The sequence below is a fragment of the Citrus sinensis genome, chromosome 8 (genome assembly GCF_022201045.2).
Source record: "Citrus sinensis cultivar Valencia sweet orange chromosome 8, DVS_A1.0, whole genome shotgun sequence".
Taxonomy (NCBI): domain Eukaryota; kingdom Viridiplantae; phylum Streptophyta; class Magnoliopsida; order Sapindales; family Rutaceae; genus Citrus; species Citrus sinensis.
Window position 1 is genome coordinate 3,208,944 of NC_068563.1, and position 22,516 is coordinate 3,231,459.

A 22,516-nucleotide genomic window follows, 5' to 3' on the forward strand; every position below is an offset into this window, starting at 1 on the left:
AAAAACAAAAAAACAAAAAAAAAACAAACAAACAAGAGTAATAAGCTAACACGTAAAATGAATAGATGATGCTATGTCATGATAAGGATGAAAACAAATGAAAATTACACCTAATCTTGCTTGTTCCCATTATTATAATGATCTCCAATAAAGAATGGGAAGTGTTGCAACACAGTCCAGTATTCAACACCCACTATACTTTTCTCCTGTGATCTCTATACTTTTTTGCATCTTGTGTATGAGTTTCTGCTTTAGTCTTTGTGAATCTTATTTATTTTCAATTTTCACTGAGCAATCATGGTTCTTGTTTGTAGGATGATTTACTTCATTTTTGAATCACGCAACAGCAAGAAGGATCCTGTTGTAATCTGGTTGACTGGAGGGCCCGGGTGCAGTAGTGAATTGGCTGTATTTTATGAAAATGGTCCGTTCAGTATTGCAGATAATATGTCTCTTGTTTGGAATGAGCATGGTTGGGATAAGGTATCTTTCTTCCTTTTTAATCACCTCTTCATTATTTTATGGACTCTTGGGTGCTTTTGTTCTTAGGTGTTGATATGCATATTGTTTTCTTCCTTTGCTTATTTATCATTTTTAGTTTATTTGTGGGCAAAGTTTTAGTACGAAACTTCTTGTTAACTAGAAATGTAACAAATTCTTTGGTTATTTCACAGGCATCAAACCTTCTGTATGTTGATCAACCTACTGGGACTGGGTTTAGTTACCCTTCTGATAAACGTGGATAAAGATAACAAACTTAGCTTGAAAAGTTGAATATCCCATGATAAGGAATATTTAATTACATGAAAATTTGAATCAATCCGCATAAATTAAAGTTTATTTGGGTTCTTATTTCTTATTTCTTTCAACTTGCATAACCTTAATGACTCAATCCATCCGTACTTCAGATTAAGTGTATTCATTTAGAGAACGTTTGACACATTGTATTATATGACATTATATTATTTGCATTGCACTATGTCGTGTAGCACTAGGATGCATTATATTAAGTTGTAATATAATGTTTAGTATGGTATTGACTGTCTTATATAAAATAATACTATTCTATATTAATAGTAAAATTTAAATTAATATTATTTAAATTTATTAATATTTTAGGATTTTATTAATAATTTTTAAACTAAATATGAAATAAATGTTTTTATATATTAATTTTTAGAATATAAAAATGATTTGATAATATGCTTTTTATTAAAAAAATAAAATGTTACAATATTCTATTATATTTTTAATAACATTATATATATAATACAGTATACTTCAATATTATATTGTAAAAATATAATACTATATAATTGTATAATATAATATAAGTTAAAAAATATTATAAAACAATATAATATCAAAATATAAATTTATTTTTATTTATTAATGTCGAATATAATTGTTTAATTAATTTTTTTTTCAATTTAGCATTTTAATAAATAATAAATGATTAAATAAAATTAAAATACTTTTTACATGTTTAATGTAAAATAATTAAAATGATTTCATGTAATGAATGTAAAATAATGCATTATCATTTAGTTATTGAATATTTAGGTTTATTAATTTATTATATAATTGCTTAAATTAAATTTTTTTATTTAAATCTAACCATAAATTAACATTTAATAAATAAAAATAAAAGTTAAATAAATATATTTAAAATGTGAATAATGTTTTAATGCAATACACCCTAAACTCTACCGCTCATGGGTTAATTTTGTACACCTTTCAATGCAATCAGAAATCTTTCAATGCAACCAACTGGGCCTTAGCCCAGTGGCCAGAACCTTGCACTCATAACTGTGAGCGCAGCGGTTTGAGCCTCCGCAACGCATGTAGGGGTTTATTTTCTTCCTTAATTATTAAGTGAAGGCAGTCTACCCCCTTTCGAAACTCGAATATTAGAGAGGGTAAAAATCTAGGCAGTGTTATATAAGAATTAATATAAATTAGGTCTAGTAATTATCTGATTGTAAATATTAGTTGTAAATCTCATATAATATGAATTGTAATATGAGCATTAGTCTCATGTAATTAAAAAAAAAAAAAAGAAATCTTTCAATGCAATCAGAAATTGTAGCCAAATGGTAAATATAGATTAGTACAAGAATAATATATTAATCCAATGCAAAATTCAGTGCAACGCAAGCTGCCAAAACGCACCCTTAATTAACTTCTGCAGTCAATGGCAAGAGACCAACCAATTAAATTTTCCTTTAGAGATACTTATTTTAATTAAGATTACCCTACTTACTAAAATCAACAATACCAAAACCTATTTCAAGTCACGTTACACAGATATGCCAAATGAGATAAAGAAAAGTCCAAAACATGTCTAGACAAAAATACTGACAACTCCAACAAGATCAAATAAGTACAACTATAAGGTGGCGTTCCAATCCAAATAATTATATAGCTGGGCCTGGGAGCTTTACAGATTATGTTACTTACACATCAAATGGGATGATTACACGTGTCCCGGAAGAATAAGGGAGAGCACACATTTGGTATTAAAGCCGACGTTGAAGGAAACAACATCAAACTATTTACAAGTATAAACAAACAATTAGGGAAAATGAGGATTATTCTTGTTCTCGAATTAATAATATTTCTTGTGTAATCTACTGGTATTTGTTTAGCGGATGTTGGTTAATGGTTAGAGGCTAGATGACGAAACGTACTTGTCACTGTGACACTGTCTGGTTCTGCCCAGGGATTTGTCTGTGGTATACCCCAAAAATAGGGTATTTGTCTAAAAATACCCCCATACTTAAAAATTATCTGTATATGCTTTTTTTTATGTGCAGTTACAAAATTAACCTAATGAAAAACCTAAATCAACCAAACTACCACAACCAATTAACAAAACCCCCAATTCTCTCACGAACAGAACAACGTCTCCTTCAACCCTTCTTCTGGATTTCTCTTTTTACCATTTTACAAATCCCTGTAATTTTACAACAATTCTTCTACACGCTCTAGCCGAAACGCAGCAAAACAAGTAAATCGACGGTGCTTTTGTGCAAACCAGTAGCTGCAATTCCCCCACTCTCCTTCAGCGTCTCATCTTCCATTTTACAACAACTCTTCTGCACTCTCATCGAAACGCGGCAAAATAAGTAAAACGAGAAAAATTGAAGGTAATTTATCAATTTAATATCTGTGGAAATGTTAGGTGGGACTAAGATTTTACTTTCCATCCATGAGGAGTATATGGCCCGGTTAAGTGAATTGAGTTTTGAGTGAATGCAGATGGCAACGTGTACATTTTGTTGTTTTGTTTGTCTCCATAATTTCATTTTTATTTAAGTGGACCACATTTGTACACACAACAACTTTCTCTCCTTGCAAGGTTCTTGAATCTTTAATTCTTTTTGGGCAAATTACGCATATAAAATGCACATCAATTTCGAATTTGGTGTCATTTCTATCGAGAAATAATCAACCCAACTTCAATACTTACAGTTGAGAACTAAGACTAGGAGTTGTCTTGAAATTAGTTCATGAAGCTGTGATAAAGTCATTGAACAAATTAATTGCAATTTATTTGATTAATAATGTTAGATTAGAAAAGAGAAAAAGAGGAATAACTTGTGGTTTACAAATTTGTCAGGAAAAATGTTTTACTGCCAAAATGTGTTTCTGTTACCAGTATTTTGAAATTGAGAAGTACTTCAATGTTGAAATCACAATATGAGAACTGAGACGCCTCTGTATAGTACCTGCAAATACTTCAATGCTGAAATCACATAAAATAGCCATAACTAAAGTTGATTCAGGAGCTGAACAGTTCACTGTTGATACATCTCACCAATTAATTTGTTTATATTTTTTTATTGATTTCGTTTAATTAATTGTATTATACTATGTGTAGTCTATGGTTGTGATTTGCAGCTCAATTTCCTTTTTTTAGTTATTATAATCTAACCTCCAATGCAGTTGTGTAAAGAATTTCTTTACATGACTTTTACTATGGAGTCGTGTAAAGAATTCTCCAATGCAGTTGTGTAAAGCATTTATTTACCTAACTTTTACCCTGAAGTCGTGTAAAGAATTCTTTACACAACTGCTGTCGTGTAAAGAATTTCTTTACCTGTCGAGTAAAGAATTTCATACACAACTGCTGTCGAGTAAAGAATTCTTTACATGACTGTTGTTGTGTGAATGAATACTTTACTCGACAGCAGTCGGGTATGAACATTTTACTCCACTATATTCGCATAATTAGTTCTTTACTGGACTGTAGTTTGTAAAGAATTCTTCACTGGACATGCGTTGGGTATGAACACTGTATTTCCAATGTTACAAAAAATCTATAGTTTATATAGTAGACTGTAGATCAATGCATGTTTTACTCGACTGTAGTCGTGTAATGAATGATTTACTCAACTGTAGTCGTGTAATGAATGATTTACTCGACTGTAGTCGTGTAATGAATGATTTACTCGACTAGTATGTCGTGTAATTTTTATGATTGGTTTAAAATATATTATTATGTAACTTTTCAATCATTTTATATATTGATTGATAAATGTTTTTGTATTTATGCAGATGGAACCGAAGATCAAGGAATCTGAATACTTCAAAGCAAAGATTTCAAATCGATCATCACTACAGGCAGTGAAGGACATTAAAGATAAACTCTCTGAGGCGCAGAAAAATATTTTCAGGCGTTCTTGTTTCGGTCATTTTTTGGATGTGAAAGAGTTAAAGTTTTCTGCTCAGTTACTCCACAGCATATTATTGAGAGAAGTAAAATCAGATGAAAATGCAATGTGGTTTAGGATCGGACGAAAAAATATTCGATTTTCATTGGAGGAGTTTGCCTTGGTGACAGGCTTAGATTGCAGTCCATCGTATGAGCCCGATACTGAAAATAATGATGATGATTACACAATAGTTGATGAGTTCCTAGATGGAAATTGTGCAATCACAACACAAGAACTTCGTACAAAGTTCTTGCAGGCTAAGTCAACTGATGACATGAAAATGGTCAAGCTAGCCATGTTGTATTTTGTTGAGTCCGTGTTACTTGGAAAGGAGAATAGAAATCATATAAATGAAACTAATGTACTCCTTGTGGACAATTTTACCGAGTTTAATGAATTTCCTTGGGGACGCATTTCTTTCAAGATGACCATTGATAGTTTGAGAAAAGGCGTTGCAGAGCGTGTAGCGAAGCCTAAGAAGAAGTCAACTGCGGATTCTAAATACAAGGGAGCAACGTATAGTGTACATGGTTTCCCTCATGCTTTTATGGTAACAAAACTAAACTAATTTATTAATCGCTTATTGAGTATTATCTTTCTATTTAGAATTTACCAATTTTTTTGCTGAAAATAAATTGTGTCAATGATTATACAGGTGTGGGCATATGAAGCAGTTTCCGTCATCGGTGATAAATGTGCAAAGCGTTATGGTGATTTATTTCCAAGGATTTTGAGATGGAAATCAACAAAGTCTAAAGAGTTTGAAGAGATTCAAATGAATGTATTGAATAAAAAAGCCTCCAGGATGGTTTTCATAGAAAAATTACATGCTACCAGAGATGTCGAGGCAAATAAGCATTACATAAGCTATTTTAGTGAAGATGAGTGGCTTGAAGAGATCGGTGAAGAGAATGATAATGCTATTGAGTCAGATAGTCATGCAGAAGAAAATCCTTCACATGAAGATAATGAATCACATGATAGTGAGTTAAATAGTTTTGATGGTTTTCCTGATGATAGTGATTCAGATGGTGCACCCACCTCCAGTGGTCCAAGAACATTGCCTCCAGAACATTTAAATAAATCAACATCAATACCAGCTGAGGTCATAAAAAAAAAGGTAAGTCACTGTTCTATTAAACTATGCTGTAATTTATGCCATAAATTGTTTACTATTTATGCATATCTGTTATGAAGGGAGTAAGTAACAAAATACTGCGATAGTAACTTATTTATTATCCAATAAGTTCATTACTTAGTAAACAAAATACTAAGTTGCAGCCTATTTATGAGCATCGACTTTGGAACTTTTGATTTGATTGCTTTGTTGTTGTAATATTTGTTTCATTTTCTATTGAGTCAAATGATTTTAGTTTATGATTATTTGTATTTCTCAGTCCTCGAAAATATATATTTGCTTCAATATTTTTGATAGACTACTTCATTTTCTACTATACACGACCACAGTCGGGTAATAAATACTTCACTCGACTGTGGTTGTGTAATGGATACCTTACATGACTGTACACGACTACATCAAGGCTAATATAATATTTTGAAACTTTTTATACATGTCAGGGTGGTCCATCTCAACATGCCTCCCGTGCGTTTGATGGTTCTATTCTCGAGGAAAAGGTTACTCATCTTGGTTGTCGCATTCAAAACATTGAAGAAAATATTGCCAAGATGTACTATGAAGAATATGGACACAAAGATTGATAACATTGAGGGGAAAATCGATCATATTAACGTGATCGACAATAAATTGAGTAGGCTTATTCAGTTACTTGAGGAGTCTTCAACCTCAGAACCTCAGGGGGTTGATTTTAAGGTTTGATATATAAAAATATTAATATTTTTCATTTAATATATATGTTTATTTAATTAGCTAACAATTTGGTTGTTATGTCTACAGCCTATGAACGATCCCATGGACGTCGCATCGGGTTAGTCACCTATGCAACAATCTTGGAGACGCTTGTCAATATTTGTAGTACAGAAAGAGCTGCAGACATGATGACGCCAGATGATTTGCATGGTACAGAGGGGGATCCTATTATCGTCTCAACGCAAGAAAAAGATTGTAGATTTGTGTACAATTTACGGAAGAGAAAGGATATGAAAACTTCCACTTATTTACGGACACCGTACACTAATCCTTTAAAGAAGCCGCGAGAGACGACAGATGTTGAGGTGCATCCTCAAGAGACAAAGAGCTTCGAAGTGTGTCCCCTTATACTCGAAGAGGAGTTATTGGAGCTGCAGCGATGGATGAACAATAAAAATGATAAAACAGAGCCGTGAGTTATCTTATATTATGATATTAATTTTTTTTAACTCCAGATAATTATACTGTATGTTTGTTTAATAGTTTTACTAACTTTATAATTGATTATATGCAGTAAATATATTGATTTGACTCTTATGGAGGTTAACCGTGAATTTTTCCGTAAATTATACACACCGGACATGTGGCTGTCTAATCTCGTAAGTCATAAAATTTGTTGTGATTATTACGATAAATATTTGTAATTTTTTTTACTTATTTCACCCTTTATGTTTAGCACATCGACATTGGCTGCTACTACTTAAGGAAAGAAATATCCAAGGCTCCGACTCGGAATGGACAAGCTTGTGCCATTATGGACAGTAATTTTCTGGTATAGTCATTTTTCTGTAGCCTACTCCTTAACTTCTTAGAATAATAACAGCTAATATATTATTGTTAAATTTTCTAGAATAATTTGAGAGACAGACACAAGGTGTATCTGGGAGACCCAGATAGGGTGTGGGAAAAGGATTGTTACTGCATTGATTATGCTAATGGTGCAAAGTTGGATTGTGCCACTCCTTGAAAAAATATTTCCACTGTAAGTTTCACATTTTATGTTTAGTTAAACACATTATCATATGCACTGCAAGTAGATACAAACAGTTACTGCATTTCGTAGATATATTTGCCGTTACTTGTTAAGAATATTGTCTGTATTTCGTAGGTGTATTTGCCAATATTCATGAATGATCATTGGGTTCTCGGTGTGGAGGATATACTTGGGGGCAAGATTTCTATTTATGACTCTATGATAGATTTAACAAAGGATTCAGTTTTGGTGAGACAATTGCTGCCTGTTGCAGACATGATACCTCTAGTACTTCAAAAGATAGAATATCACGAAACACATCCAAACTGTAGTGAGGTTATATCAAAAATTCCTTGGCCCATCGTGCGAGTGCGTGACATCCCGCAACAAAAATCAGGGTATGTACTATATATATAATGTGTTTTGAACATAATAATAAGAATGATTTCTTTTTAACAATTGATTTATATGAATTTTTTTAGTGGCGATTGTGGAGCATTTTTGTTGCGGTACTTGGAGGTCCTAGCCCATGGACTTGATGTTAATTCATATTGCCAACAAGATCATGTTACACAATTTCGACAAGCCTTGGCTGTAAAATTATTTAGGCATAGGTCATGGAAAAAAACTTTGTAGTGTCATTTTTTGGACTATGAAATGTAATAGTTATGACGAGTATGTTGTTGATATTTGATGTCATTAAAGACAATTGACAACATTAATATATTTTATTTCTTTGTTAATTATATTAATGATAGATAAGATAGTTTGTACAATCTATGTGATATATAACAGGATTGCCATATATGCACAGGGAATACACTGTAACAAAATACACGACTGCAGTCGAGTTTATGTACAGATACACGACTGCTGTCGGGTATTTAGAAATCAACATGACAAGCTCTCTGTGACAAAATACTCGACTGCAGTCGGGTATTTGCACAGATACACGACTACAGTCGGGTATTTAGAAATCAACATGACAAGCTCTCTGTGACAAAATACTCGACTGCAGTCGGGTATTTGCACAGATACACGACTACAATCGGGTATTTAGAAATCAACATGACAAGCTCTCTGTGACAAAATACACGACTGCAGTCGGGTATTTGCACAGATACACGACTGTAGTCGAGTATTTAGAAATAAATATGACCAGTTCTGTAATAGCCAAAATACATGATTGTCCTCGGGTATGTGCACAGAATAAAAACTCTTTTCAATCATTAATTATATTAATGACACAATCAATATAGATTTTAAACATATCAAACTTCAAATAAATGACACTAACTACATAAATAAGTCGTAATACAATAGAAGTTGTTTAACATTCATCATAAATTTTTGGCATATTCAACCCAAAAACGCGGTCCATATTTTATAAGCATCTGGTCACCTCCCTTCAATACTTATTCTTATAAAGCCACACAAACACGGTTATTCATCTGCGAAACAAAAAGGTAGAAATTTATCATTAAATATGAAAGATATTAAAAAAATAAAAACAACAAAAAATAACAAGTATATAAGGTTCATAGTAGTACATGTGCTTGTTTATGTTTCATTTGGTCTAACTACGGGCTCATTGTTAGACAGTGGGATTGGTGCACTGCAAGTCAGTCGATTATGTCCTCGAGAACCACACCTACCACACTTACGGCGCAACTTCTCTTCGCCTTGTGATGGTATCCTAATTTTTTGTGGCCGACCCTTTTTCCGTTTTTCCACAGGGGGCAAAACCTCATTACTTTACACTTCTTCTGAAACCTCCCATTCTTCTTCTGTGCCAACAGGATATATTGTTTCTGCGTATGCTGCAACCCATGCTTCACTGGAATAGTAACGAGAACACATGTCATATACAGACAATGTTTCTCGATACCTACAAACAGCTAATGCATGTTCACAAGGTAGTTGATCGAGTTGAAATTCCCGACAACTGTATGTCTTGTCAAGAATGTTGACATGACCATTAAGGTCACCATCTTTAACAATAAACTCATACATATTTAGTGTCACCACTTTATATGTACGAGAATTCTCAGATTTTGTTAACAACTCTTTTTCAGCCCATTTTGTAAGTCGAGTATGACAATTAACTGCCTCTTCTCGCCTATCACAAAACCACTCCCGTAGCTTATCAATGATCGAATCCAATAACTTGTGAATGGGCAACTGTCGGGGGTTTTTAAGAACAGAATTCATGGATTCTGCTATGTTTGTTGTCATAATACTATAACGCAACCCATCAAAATGACAACGAGCCCACTTCTCATACCCTGCATCTTGAAGATATTTAACAACTCTTTCATCGACCTTTTGTATCTCATTCATAAAGTAATTAAAATGTTGTGGTCGATAAGCTTTTGCAGCTAGTTCAACAATTGCACATACCTCGATTTCTTTAAACTTAGCTCGTAAGTTTTGCTTTAAATGGTGCGTACAAATACCATATGCAGCATTTGGGAATGCGATGTTAACATTCTTTTGGATACTTGGGTGCCTATCAGAAATGAAAACCAAATTAGAAACTTCACCTATTGCTACTTTTAACTTCATTAGAAACCATCCCCATGATGCATCATTCTCACTGTCACCAACACCAAATGCAACAGGATAAAGTTGATTGTTACCATCAAGTGCTGTCGCAATGAACAAAGTTCCTTTAAATTTTCCCTTCAAGAACGTGCCATCAATTGCAATGACTGGCCTTATTGATGAAATAAATCCATGTATACAACCCCCAATTGCCATAAAAAAATATTTAAAGTTATTTGCATTGTCAACTTCAAGAAACGTGCAGGTGCCCGAATTTTTCTTCTTTAACATTTCCATGTATAAAGGGAGTAACTTGAATGAATCCTCAGGCGTGCCTCTAACTTTCTCCATTGCATATTCTCTTGCTTTCCATGCCTTGTGATAACTTATTTCATACCCAAACTGTTTCTGAAAATCTTCTTTGATATCACCAGGCCTATATGAGGATGAAGCACCATCAAACTTATGACAAATCTTATGTCCGATAAGTTTAAATGAAGCATGACGATGATCTCTCTTACGGACATCAAGTGCACAACTATGGACACTGTAGTACTTTGTGATTTTAAACATATTCAAACTCCCAAACTTCAGAGCACGAAGTCGCCACTTACAAGTATCGTCAACACACTTAACAACAAGAATATTCTTCCCCGACTTGAAGGTTTTAAACTTAAAATTTTTCCTTAGAGCTTCCATAAAAAGCACTTGTTGCAACTCTTCTTTCGAACTAAACAATTTTTTTCCCATTAACCAATCACTATCACCAACAATTTCCGTAGATGGCAAGTTAATAGTATTAGAATGTGAGTTATCAGTGTCGAATGAACTGCTGCATGTAAACAAATTAACTCTAGGCATATATCTATTATTGGAATGTGCTACATTCCCCAGTGTTGGATCACTAACTGTTATCCCATCAACATCATCATGAACAATAACATTCACATTTTCCTCATTTGACCTTCTATCATTGGGTTGTGTTTCAGGAACAAATTCGAATATTGATTGATCTTCAGCAACAAAATTATTTGGACTTAAACATTCACCTTCAACATATGGCTCAACATGTTCTTCTGGACATCTATCTGGCCCGAAATTAGGGTCCACATGAGTAATAGGGGTAACCAAAATCTGTTTTCTTTGGTAGGTAATGCAAAGAGGAATCTTCAACTCAGCTCCACTAATTGTTTCCTCTAGAAAATAATCTACATCATCATCATTCATAATTGGGACGGGCGGCATTGGATCGAATGTTTTGAGCTTGAACTTCATTTCAATATCAAATTCAGAAATATCAATACAAATAACCCGAGATACTTTTTCTATCAATTGTGCATACGTTGTAGAACGGGGCACCATGATCCCTCTTGCCTCCGTACCATTAAACCTATAATGGTCGTTTTGCTCAATCCATTCACCACAAAACATAATAGGCACACGTACTGAAGTCATTTCCTGTAATAATACAACAGTTGATTATACAACAAATACAAAAATAAAATCAAACAAGATTTATAATGGAGTGTGGATCTGTCTGCCTATTTACACAACTGACGTCGTGTAATTGATAGTTTACATGACAATAGTTGTGTAACTTGCTAAAATACACAACTATAGTTCTGTAAACAGTCAGATGATGTATTTAATAAAATATAATTGTAATATTTGTACTAACAGAATGCTAAGTGTCATAACAACTACTATATCTTTCAAACTTGCACGATTGTTGTCGTGTAAATTTATACATACATGACAGAAGTCGTGTAAGTTGCAAAAATACATGACTCAGTAAATAATCAAAGGACGTATTTCTTCTTAAAAAAATGTTGGGATCTCATACCAATTGGAACATTTTACATATATATACAATTATAGTATGTAAATTTATACGTACACACTAGTAGTCGTGTAACTTATTAACACACACGACTATAGTCCAGTAATAGTAAAATGATATATATAGTGAAAAATATATATTTTTTGAACCAATAGAATGATAAGGTGTCATAATAATTGAATTTTTTTTGCACATTTTCACGACTACAGTCGCGTAAATACATACATACACGACAGCTGTCGTGTATGTCGGGTGCAGAAAAAAATTTGACAACAACTTTAGGTTTTAACGAATGTAGTTATAAAATCCATCAAATAACAGTCATATGATGCAAATGCAATGAAAATATGAGTTGCTTTAGTGTTTATCACAAACCAAATAAAACCCTAAAAATAATATAATGTCAACAAATTGAATAGATAGCTCAAAATAAAAAATAAAAAGTTTCAAATACCTTATTCATGGGATGAATAATACACCCAGCTGCAAACAAAAATCTCAGTGCATTAGCTGTTTATGAGTGATTTTCGATTTTGAGTGTAGTGTGAGTTTTTGTTATGTGGAGTTAAAGAGTGAAGTAAAGAGTGTTGTGAATTGTGTGTGTTTTATATTTTTCTTTAGGGACATTTTAGACAATGTACCACATACAAAGACATATTTAAATAATTTTTAAGTATGGGGTATATTTAACTAAATACTCTATTTTTAAGGCATATTTAATTAAAAACCCCGGTTCTGCCTTTAAAGGAAAGAATCATCAAATTATTTGCACGTGTAAACAAACAAATACGGAAAATGAGGTGACCCCAGTGCGGCGCAAATTGTGGGCCGGCGAGAGATATGGGAAGCCGTCTTGATAACATCACCCCTTCGTTTGGCAATTTAGAGTAACAACAAATTTCAGCGTGTTCAAATAAATACACGGAAAAAGGGACAGTAAAAGCCCGCTCACATAAGAAAACTCTTAGCCGAGTAGTTTAATCGCTTCCCTTTGACTCTCTGCTTGTTCATAAAATGGAGCTCAAGCCGGGCTTATCAGCTTTGGTCACCGGCGGTGCATCCGGGATTGGTAAAAACTTCGAGACTTTTAATTTTCTTTTTCTTGCATTTAAGTACCCAATTCTGATTCCTATACTGGGTTCGTGTTTGTGTATTGATTGTGTTTTGTTTAGCACTTGATAGGTGGTGTTGTGTCTTTGGTTGTTTCTTATTGAAATTTAGATCCTTTGGATATTCTAGAATCTGGGTTTGTGTTTTTGGGATTTTCTAATCATTAATAATCCAGTATATGCTTATTTTTCTTGTATACGATATGTCCTATGAGTAGTTAGTAGTTACTCTCATCAATCGGAGGCTTCTGAAGATAGCCTAAAATGATTTTATTCATATTTAAGGGAAGTTATTGAAATTTGAATTGTTGTGACGGATGGTATATAATTTGCTGATTTTGTCAATGCTGGTGTATATTTTGCAGGTAGAGCTCTGAGTTTAGCTCTTGCAGGGAAGGGAGTCTTTGTGACAGTTGTTGATTTCTCTGAAGAAAAGGGAAAGGAAGTTGCAGCGCTTGTTGAAAAAGAGAATGCCAAGTTTCATTCAAACTTAGGATTTCCATCTGCTATGTTTATAAGATGTGATGTGGCCAACACAAGTAAGTTTGCTTATATTTACTTATTTGTTGACACCGGACTGTTCTTGTTTTGTACTTTTTCACTTTTCCTAGTTCATAGTTTGCATTGGCTTTTCTGAGGCTGTGAAAGAGGGGATTTCGAAAAATGAATTTTAACGATTTTTATATTACATATTTTAGTTATTTACTTATCTGTTGTATTATGTTGAGGTTTTAATCGGAAACAGAACATTTTTTTTAACTTAATATGGCGTTGCTTTGCAAGAATTTGCATATCCAATCATTTCTTGTATTGTTACTAGATAATTTTACAAGTAATCCATCAAACAGATTTGCATCTCACTTATTGATAGTAAAGAGCATCAATTACTGGACATGTTTTCTTCTTGTTCCCCTCAACGTGCAACTTATGTTTTCAGATAGTTATGTGTATTCATCATATTCAATGAACAGGAGATACAGCTGCTGCTTTTGAGAAGCACGTAGCTACATATGGAGGATTGGATATATGTATCAACAGTGCTGGGATAAGTAATCCTATTCCATTCCAAAAGGATCAAACTGATGGCACACGTTCATGGAGATTCACTCTTGATGTGAACTTGATTGCAGTTATTGATTGCACTCAGAAAGCTGTATGCTTAAAATTTGACTTCCCTTCATGGTTTACTTAACTTATTGGTTGCTCTTACTCAACTTATTGCCATGGTTTGTTTGACATTGTTGATGAGGTTAATATCTGTTGAACACTTCTTGATAAGCTGTTAATGTCAGAGTTTAGTACAGCCTTAAGATGTCCCCAGGCCACATAAATTATCCATGTGATTCAAAAAACTTCTAACTATAGCCCATTCACAAAGTAAGTAATTATTGTGTGAATTTTTTTGATATACAAAGTGGATTCTTTTTCTGGTAATGCTTTGCCTGCTGCCATTAGCAAATTTTAGAGGATTTTTTTCCCCATTTTTGGGTGTGCATGATTGTCTATAAGCTAACTGCACAACGTATGTTTGATAAGTTGCACTCTCCTCATACGTTGCGGAACAAAAGAATGTACTTCACAACTTCAAGATGTTAAAAGTTTCAAGAGATGGATTTATGTTTGTACTTTTAATTTGCTATTTGGAAGAGAGTGAGTGGTGATTATGAGTACATTTTATCATAGCAGATTGGAATTATGCAAGCTGCAAAAAAGCCTGGAGTGATTATAAATATGGGATCTTCTGCAGGTCTTTATCCAATGTACAATGATCCTATCTACTCTGCTTCCAAAGGTTTGATGGTTGTACTACATTGTGTCACTGATTTTATTTCGGGCACTCATTTAGATTACCTTATGTTCATTTGATGTCAGTTAGAAAAGGAAAGATACCTACACATGCACAAGTATCTTTTTGTAATGTAGAATTTGATTCTTGTAACAATTTTTTTTCCCCATAGGCGGTGTTGTTTTATTTACTAGATCACTTACTCCCTACAAACGCAAGGGAATTCGCATCAATGTGCTTTGCCCTGAGGTATTATTCCATTTGAAGCATTCCGGATGTCCTCTAGTGTGATATTTAGCCAACATTTTGAAAATGGGCCAGTCTGAACTAGTTTCACTGTGAATTCTTGTTTGCAGTTTGTTCAAACTGAGATGGGATTAAAGGTGGCCTCCAAATTTATTGATCTGATGGGGGGCTTTGTACCTATGGAAATGGTAGTGAAAGGTATTACTCTTCAAATGTTTAAATCTGATGTGGCACTAATAGTTCGAGTTACTTTGCTATTCCAAAATTTATGAGAAGTCTCTAGTACAACATCCTTATGCAGTGGAAAATTGTAAGGCTTGAATTGTCTGAAATCTGAACAATAAAGACTCATTAAAATGAACTTAAATTACTCTTGCTGGGTACAAAAAATATCAGCTTCAGGTGCAGAGTGAATATACCTTTTTCTTTCTCTTTTATTCCTTTTTCTTGAGAAGAAGGATGAATAAATCTGGCTTGCAATTTCATTAGACCCCTGCAGGTTGTCAACTTTATGCACTTTATCGTTGTTTGGATGTGTACTGGAATGCCAGATACATTATTTGTTAACTATAAGAAAACAATTGATGCCAATTAAATTTTACTAAAATACATTTTGAGGGAAAAAAGGAAAAAAAATGAACACATGAGATCAATGCTCATTTAACCTTTTAGCCTCCCCTGCCCCTTTGTTTTGAAACTATTATCTGATATTCCAAATATCTTTTCTTTTAGGTGCTTTTGAGCTTATTACTGACGAGAGTAAAGCTGGATCATGCCTATGGATTACAAATCGCAGAGGCATGGAGTATTGGCCCACCTCTGAAGAAGAAGCAAAATACTTGGTGCGCTCTTCAGGTTCCATGAAAAGATCCTCATCACAGGTTCCTTTGAATCTGAATGTCCAACTTCCTGAAAGTTTTGAGAAATTGTGAGTTATGTCAAACTTCTGTACTCTTTCGGTGGCTGGTGATGGAAATTTAACTATAATTTCTGGCAATATTTAGTTTTTCATTTGGTCTGGCAATGTGAAAGTGTAGGGTGATCTGAAGTTGGCATACCAATAACCTAAGATCTCAATTCAATGTGTGAAGAGTTTTTATTTATTTATTTATTTTTTTTAAATTGGAGTATCATTTGATTTGATTTTTTTTTTAAACTTATTGAGACATGATTTGAATGTGGTGGAGCTTGTACTTCATCAAGATGGCTGACTGGTCTCCTGTATATGAGTGGCTTAGTTTCAGGTCTCTCTTTATAATTAAAGCTCAGGTTTCTGCTTATGTGATAGGCCAGAGATCTTAATGTCAATGGTTTTCTCTTCCAGTAAACTCAGAAATTCTTTGCATGGCTTGGATCCTCCCATTCTGAATGACTTAATACATCTTTGATGAACGAATTTTTGTTAAGTTGAATCAGGAGGATTTATCAGTTGAGACATAAGTGAATGTTAAAGGTTACCGATTCCAAAATTCTATATATTTTAATAAAATAGAGTTAAGGTGTGTGAAATAGTATATGAATGGCTGAAACAATATGAAAGCAGTGTGCTTAATTACTGCATGTGCAGTACTCATACTCTTGGTTCTTTGATTTGATTATTAGTACTTGATAGTAGCTGACAAGTTAATTTTATTTTGTTCTTCAGAGTTGTTCATACCTTGAATCATAATTTTCGCGATGCAACTATCAAAGTTCGTGCTCCGTTGAGATTGCCGATCAAACCAAATCACGTTCTTGTGAAAATAATTTATGCTGGTGTAAATGCTAGTGACGTAAGTCTATGACACTAGAAAATAATAAATGTCCATCTACGTTTTCCTTAAGCTAAAAGACAAGAAAAACATGAACTTCAATGCAATGGTTTTTGTCTTTTAGTGCATTGGAGTTTGTTCTTTTTGGTCTTTTAAAGCGGTCCTCACTTTATTGAAACAAGCGCTCCCTCAGTAGATGAGGACTCTCTCACACGTGTGTGTGTGTGTGTGTGTGTGTGTGTGTGTGTGTGACCTGGAGATGGTAAATGTTTTGAAAAATGTTAATTACAAGTCGGAGGACGTCTGTTGGTTTACAAAATTGGCAAGGGGTTGGGAAACTAGGAAAGAAAAGGCATCTTATGGGTCTGATCTTTTGTCTTTATGTTCACTATATCTTACCAAACGTCAAAATGTTGGAGAATATTACTTGCCATTTTTGCCTCCTTTTGGGAAAATCATTTTTTATATAAATAGCTCTCTCTCTCTCTCCCCCTCTCTCTCACTTGTTTTATATGCATTTATACATGTGTATGTCTGCATGCTTAACAATGATAGGTTGTGGATTTATGGACAGGTTAATTTCAGCTCAGGTCGTTATTTCTCTGACGGTAATGACATTGGCTCTCGTCTTCCATTTGACGCTGGCTTTGAGGTGCATGACAATAATATTATAAACTTATGGTGTAATTGTTTAATTCAGATACGCCGATTTGCTCGACCAATCATGTTATGCTGCTTATGATTTACTTTGCAGGCAGTAGGACTAATTGCAGCAGTTGGTGACTCTGTCAAAAACGTGAAAGTTGGCACTCCTGCTGCCATCATGACTTTTGGGAGTTATGCTGAATTTACAATGGTACACTCTCCTTGAAAGCATTGTTTCTGGTATCCTGCGGAAGTAGCTTTCTTAATCAATTTCATAAATTTATTTTAAGATTCCATATTAATTAATCCTAGAATTGCTATATTTTATTTGTCAATGATGGATAAATACTATGAATAGGTACCTTCTAAACACATTCTTCCTGTGGCAAGACCAGATCCAGAAGTTGTTGCCATGCTTACTTCAGGGCTTACAGCTTCAATTGCTCTGGAACAGGTAATGCCTGATACTTGTCAAATATAAGTGATGACTTATCCAAGCATCCACACTTTTCATTCACAGGCAGAAATACATTTTAAGCTGATTTTTTCTTTTGAGATTATATTTCACAAACATATATTTTTTTAATTATATGTTTTAAACTTTATTCACTATATCCTTACGTTTTGTGTATCACTTAGCATCTCTTAAATCCTTCATTCAGAATTATATCTTACTTCTTCCAACAATAATTCTTTATTCTGGTCTTTTCAGGCAGGACCGGCATCTGGAAAAAAGGTGCTTGTTACAGCTGCTGCTGGGGGGACTGGGCAATTTGCAGTCCAGGTTTATTTTCAAATACAAGGATAACCCTCTCCCTATGTATTTTATATAGTTTTGATGAATTTTCAGTTATTTTCATAAAGCTCTCTGCTATATTAATGACTGCCTCACTGGTGAAATATTTTAGTTGTTCTTCAGTGTAATTATCTTATTGTGTTAGATACATAATGTTATTATCTCAGTAGGCATGGCATCTATCAGCAGGCTTCTGAGCAAAGGATTCCCAGTCAAATAAAAAGATTGAACTATAACTTTTTTGATTGGACGTCGGAAGTCGGAACTGTAACTAAGGGAATTACTGGGTATTTGATAAACACCTTACTGGATATGGGCTACTTTGAGTGTGAATTAAAAAAGTTGAATTTTAATTTTAAGGTGTCGCTTTTGATTTAAACTTTTATTTTCAAAATTAGACAGCGCCTTTTTATCCAGGAATTGCACACTCGGTCTGATATCTGGGAAAATATTATTATGATAACTTTTATATGGTTACATCTATTTGTGGAAATTGAGAGTGGACAATATTTGTTGTGCTGCTGTTGCAGTTTGTATGACATAACTTCTCTTTGTAGATGAGATTTATTATCCCTTCTTTTTCACGGTTTGCCTTGTGAATTGTCATCTCATGTCGTTAATGTGAAAATTTCTGCAGCTCGCAAAATTAGCAGGAAATACTGTGGTTGCTACTTGTGGAGGTGAGCATAAGGCCCAGCTTTTGAAAGAACTGGGAGTTGATCGAGTCATAAACTACAAAGCTGAAGACATTAAAACTGTACGTGTGTAATATTTGTTTTGGTTTTCATTTCTTCTCTTTGTTGCATACATGAGAGGATTTGGATGCTGGGATCACCAATGATTTCATTTGTTGTTCGGAGAGTTAATTGATTTAGGCAATGACATTGATAGGGTCTGCTTGGATTAGTGATGGATCTTTTTGTAGGCTTCTAAGAGTAATTGTTTGTATTTAACGTGCATGTCTGCAGATGTAGATGTACATGTCCTTCAATGATTACAAATTTAAGCTTTGGCTAAGGTTTCATTTTATTTCTGAGTTCAAAAGTTCAGCTACACATTTTTTCCTTCTTGACCAAGCCTCTTTGAAATTACGTCATGTAAACTTAAGTGCTTTTATTTCAGGATTGCTTGTTCACTTTCCAAATTCGTTGTCCCATCAAATGGTCTTACTTAGCTACAAGAACTAGGATCCTTTGATACTTAAAACTCTGCAGTGATTTCTTCTCTCTCTTAACATTTAAGTGCTTGTATAGATAATGATCATGATTTGTTTCTGCCAGGTGTTCAAGGAGGAGTTTCCCAAAGGTTTTGACATCATTTATGAATCTGTTGGTGGTGACATGTTTAATCTTTGCTTGAAGGCTTTGGCAGTTTATGGACGGCTTATCGTGATTGGAATGATTTCCCAGGTTAGTTTCTCTAAAGTGCTTCTCATAAGAACAGCATTTAATTAAAATTTGCTTATCGATTTTTATTTTCTTGCTTCCTTTTGTTATTTCTCAGTTTTGAATCTTTGCATATATTCTTTTATTTCTCACTTTGTCATGCCATTTATCTGGAAGAGCTGATACCCAATGGCTACTTTAAAGTTGATTGATCAATTCTTTTACTTAAAGGTTGTAAGTTTTTAGTTTTGATGTTATAAGTTTGTTCATCATATTGGCAGATGAGTCACACTATTCATTAGCAGTTTACTTTCTCAGGAATTTTTGGTGCGGGTAAAAAAAAAAAGAGAGGATGTGTAGGATTTTTGTTGAATACATCATGATATGGGGGTTTTAGAAGTGGGGAAGAATTAACCAAAATTAATGATTTCATACAAGAGTGTATGAGCTACTTCTGGCAACATATTTAATCCATTTTCAATTTTTTTCTTTTCTTTTATGTGGAATGACTATTTTTGTCTCTGTCCAGTGTCTATGATTCATTGCCAAAGAAATGATTTGTTTTGTCTCAGTATCAAGGAGAACATGGATGGCAGCCATCGAATTACCCTGGATTGTGTGAAAAGATTTTAGCAAAAAGCCAAACTGTGGTATGTATCCATGGATGATGATTTTTGTTATTGCGGCCATTACACCATTAACATAGGATATAATTTCTTTTGGATGCATCTTCGCATTCTGACTTGGATGTTTGTGCCTGATAGTTATGACATCATGTTTAAAACACCAGTCCTGAATTAACATTATCTGTATTAGAGTTTAAATTCTCTTTTGGGCCCCTAAGAGCATACGATTTAAGATCAATGGTTTCTCAAGCATCATTTCGAGCTGGGTTGACAAAGAGTTCTTCTGCTGAAAATCTGATGATTAAAAAATAATATGAAATTGGTTGGACCTGGGTTTGGATCTATTAACAAGTCTGTTAATTACTTTTGGCACGTCAAAGTTTAATCACTATTGTTGAGTTATTTTTTAGTAAGTGAAAGAAAGAATCGAAACACATGGAAATGGTACCAGCCATACTTAATAATAGAATGATTTGGCTTGGGAATCTAGAGGTTGCCATATGTCAGTAATTGCATCTTGGATTTGGCGGGGGATTCATTTTTTTAGGTTGTCTTGTTTTGTTTTTGTTGCTCATCAGTTATCTTTTTCTCTCTTATCTTAGATAATATCTCAATTTACCAATAGAAGCATAGCATCATAAGTATTGACATTCTGTTGCAGATATACGAAGATATGAGCCATAATGACTAGGAATCATCCGCTTCTTGTTAACGAATTGTACATGTGGTTTCTGTGAATAATCTCTCAAAGAGGGTTACTTCCATTTGAATTAACTATACTTTAAAGTTTAGGCTTCCAGCATATTGAGATCTTTGCATGTCATATTCTATTTGGTTACCAAAACAGAAGGAAATTTCAAGTCTTAAGAGTTTGAGTTGTTGAGAACAGGATTCCCATTTTGGTTCCTTTCTTCTATTTCCCATCAACTAGTGGAGCATCCTCTAGATTATAGTGAGACATGTAACATTGGATTCTTTGAGTGGTTGTTTTTAAGTTGCCGATACTTTTCAGGCTGGCTTTTTCTTGGTACAACACAGTCACCTGTGGCAGCAACATCTGAACAAACTCTTTCAACTGTTCTCTGCAGGAAAGCTCAAGGTAAATTCATTTACACAGTTATATTTCCTAGTTGACTTGTTATTATAGCCTTTGCTTAGACTTGTTAGACAGAATTGTACAATATATTGATATACTTTGTCTCGTTTAATATGGAAAAGAAAAGAAATAATATGATGTCTTTCATTTGTAAGTAATATCCTGTTCTAATTGAGACGAGTCATTGTTCCCCTGCTGGACATGACTTGGATTTTCCTATTATTGATTACAGGTATCCCTGGACCCGAGAAGGTTTGTGGGTCTCAATGCTGTTGCAGATGCTGTTGAGTATCTTCATTCGGGTAAAAGTGTTGGCAAGGTATTCACTTTCGAGTAATGGCATGCTCATCTTATTCTTATCTATGATTTACTTAACCCTGCTCAGGACTATTTCCTTGCAAGACCAATTGTTTTACATATATGATGATATTCTGCAGGTGGTTGTTTGCATTGATCCAACCTTCACTCAACAAATGGCAAAGTTATGAGCAGTTGTCGTGTCCTTACAATCTTCCCTCTAGACAATTCTGGCTCAATATCAAACAAATGTGGCAGTAAGATAAAATTACAGCACAGCTTTACTGTACAACCTTATAGGGGGTATGATTTCCATAGAATTAAATGGGTAATTTTCCAGCAAAAACAATAAAGTGAAGATCCTCTCTGCGAAAGCATAAAGTGACAGAATAAGAGTACATAAAGGTAAATACTCTCTGTGAGAGATGGTTAAACTCACAAAGTTGCACTGAAGATCTTGACATAAACTCTGTTTATAGGATGAACATATTTCCCATACAAAGCTGGGTATCATTTTACTCGTAAATAAGTAAATTGATATTTCCAATCTTTCTGAACATCTTGATTGATCAGAAGAAAGATTTCACATGTAATCTGCATGACTGCATATGTAATCTGCATAATCTTATTGACATTTTAATTTCTTTGTTGCACTAATTGTTGAAAGTTTAGGGGCTTGAAAGATCCACAATAAAGATCTCAAGATATATGGTGAAACTGATCTGTGAAAATTTATGAGAAACAGTTTTCTTTTTCACTGCTACAATTTGAGGCTTAAAATGCTCCACTGGTTTCGTGTACCCAAGAATCCAATAA

At 33.9% G+C, this 22,516-nt stretch overlaps 2 protein-coding genes across 3 annotated transcripts; both read left to right on the forward strand.

Moving 5' to 3' along the window:
- Window positions 1-8: 8 nt before the first annotated feature.
- LOC127899206 (serine carboxypeptidase 3-like) lies at window positions 9-840 on the forward strand. Of its 2 annotated transcripts, XR_008051169.1 has the most exons (3): window positions 22-236; window positions 315-483; window positions 675-840. XR_008051169.1 is itself a non-coding variant. In XM_052432501.1 (2 exons), the coding sequence occupies exons 1-2, from the start codon at window positions 298-300 to the stop codon at window positions 744-746; spliced, it is 258 nt and encodes an 85-aa protein (XP_052288461.1). In that variant the 5' UTR covers window positions 9-297; the 3' UTR covers window positions 747-840. The 2 variants fall into 2 exon arrangements, 1 of the variants encoding a protein (XP_052288461.1); XM_052432501.1 differs by having other exon boundaries at window positions 9-483.
- Window positions 841-12,749: 11,909 nt separating this feature from the next.
- On the forward strand, window positions 12,750-22,357 carry LOC102611913 (uncharacterized). Its single transcript, XM_015532894.3, has 18 exons — window positions 12,750-13,032; window positions 13,438-13,611; window positions 14,044-14,225; window positions 14,759-14,864; window positions 15,031-15,107; window positions 15,215-15,302; window positions 15,837-16,032; window positions 16,750-16,876; window positions 17,430-17,507; window positions 17,610-17,711; window positions 17,859-17,954; window positions 18,213-18,284; window positions 18,934-19,053; window positions 19,577-19,705; window positions 20,254-20,331; window positions 21,320-21,406; window positions 21,636-21,722; window positions 21,841-22,357. Exons 1-18 carry the CDS (start codon window positions 12,978-12,980, stop codon window positions 21,889-21,891), a joined length of 1,905 nt encoding a protein of 634 aa, XP_015388380.2. The 5' UTR covers window positions 12,750-12,977; the 3' UTR covers window positions 21,892-22,357.
- Window positions 22,358-22,516: the final 159 nt, after the last annotated feature.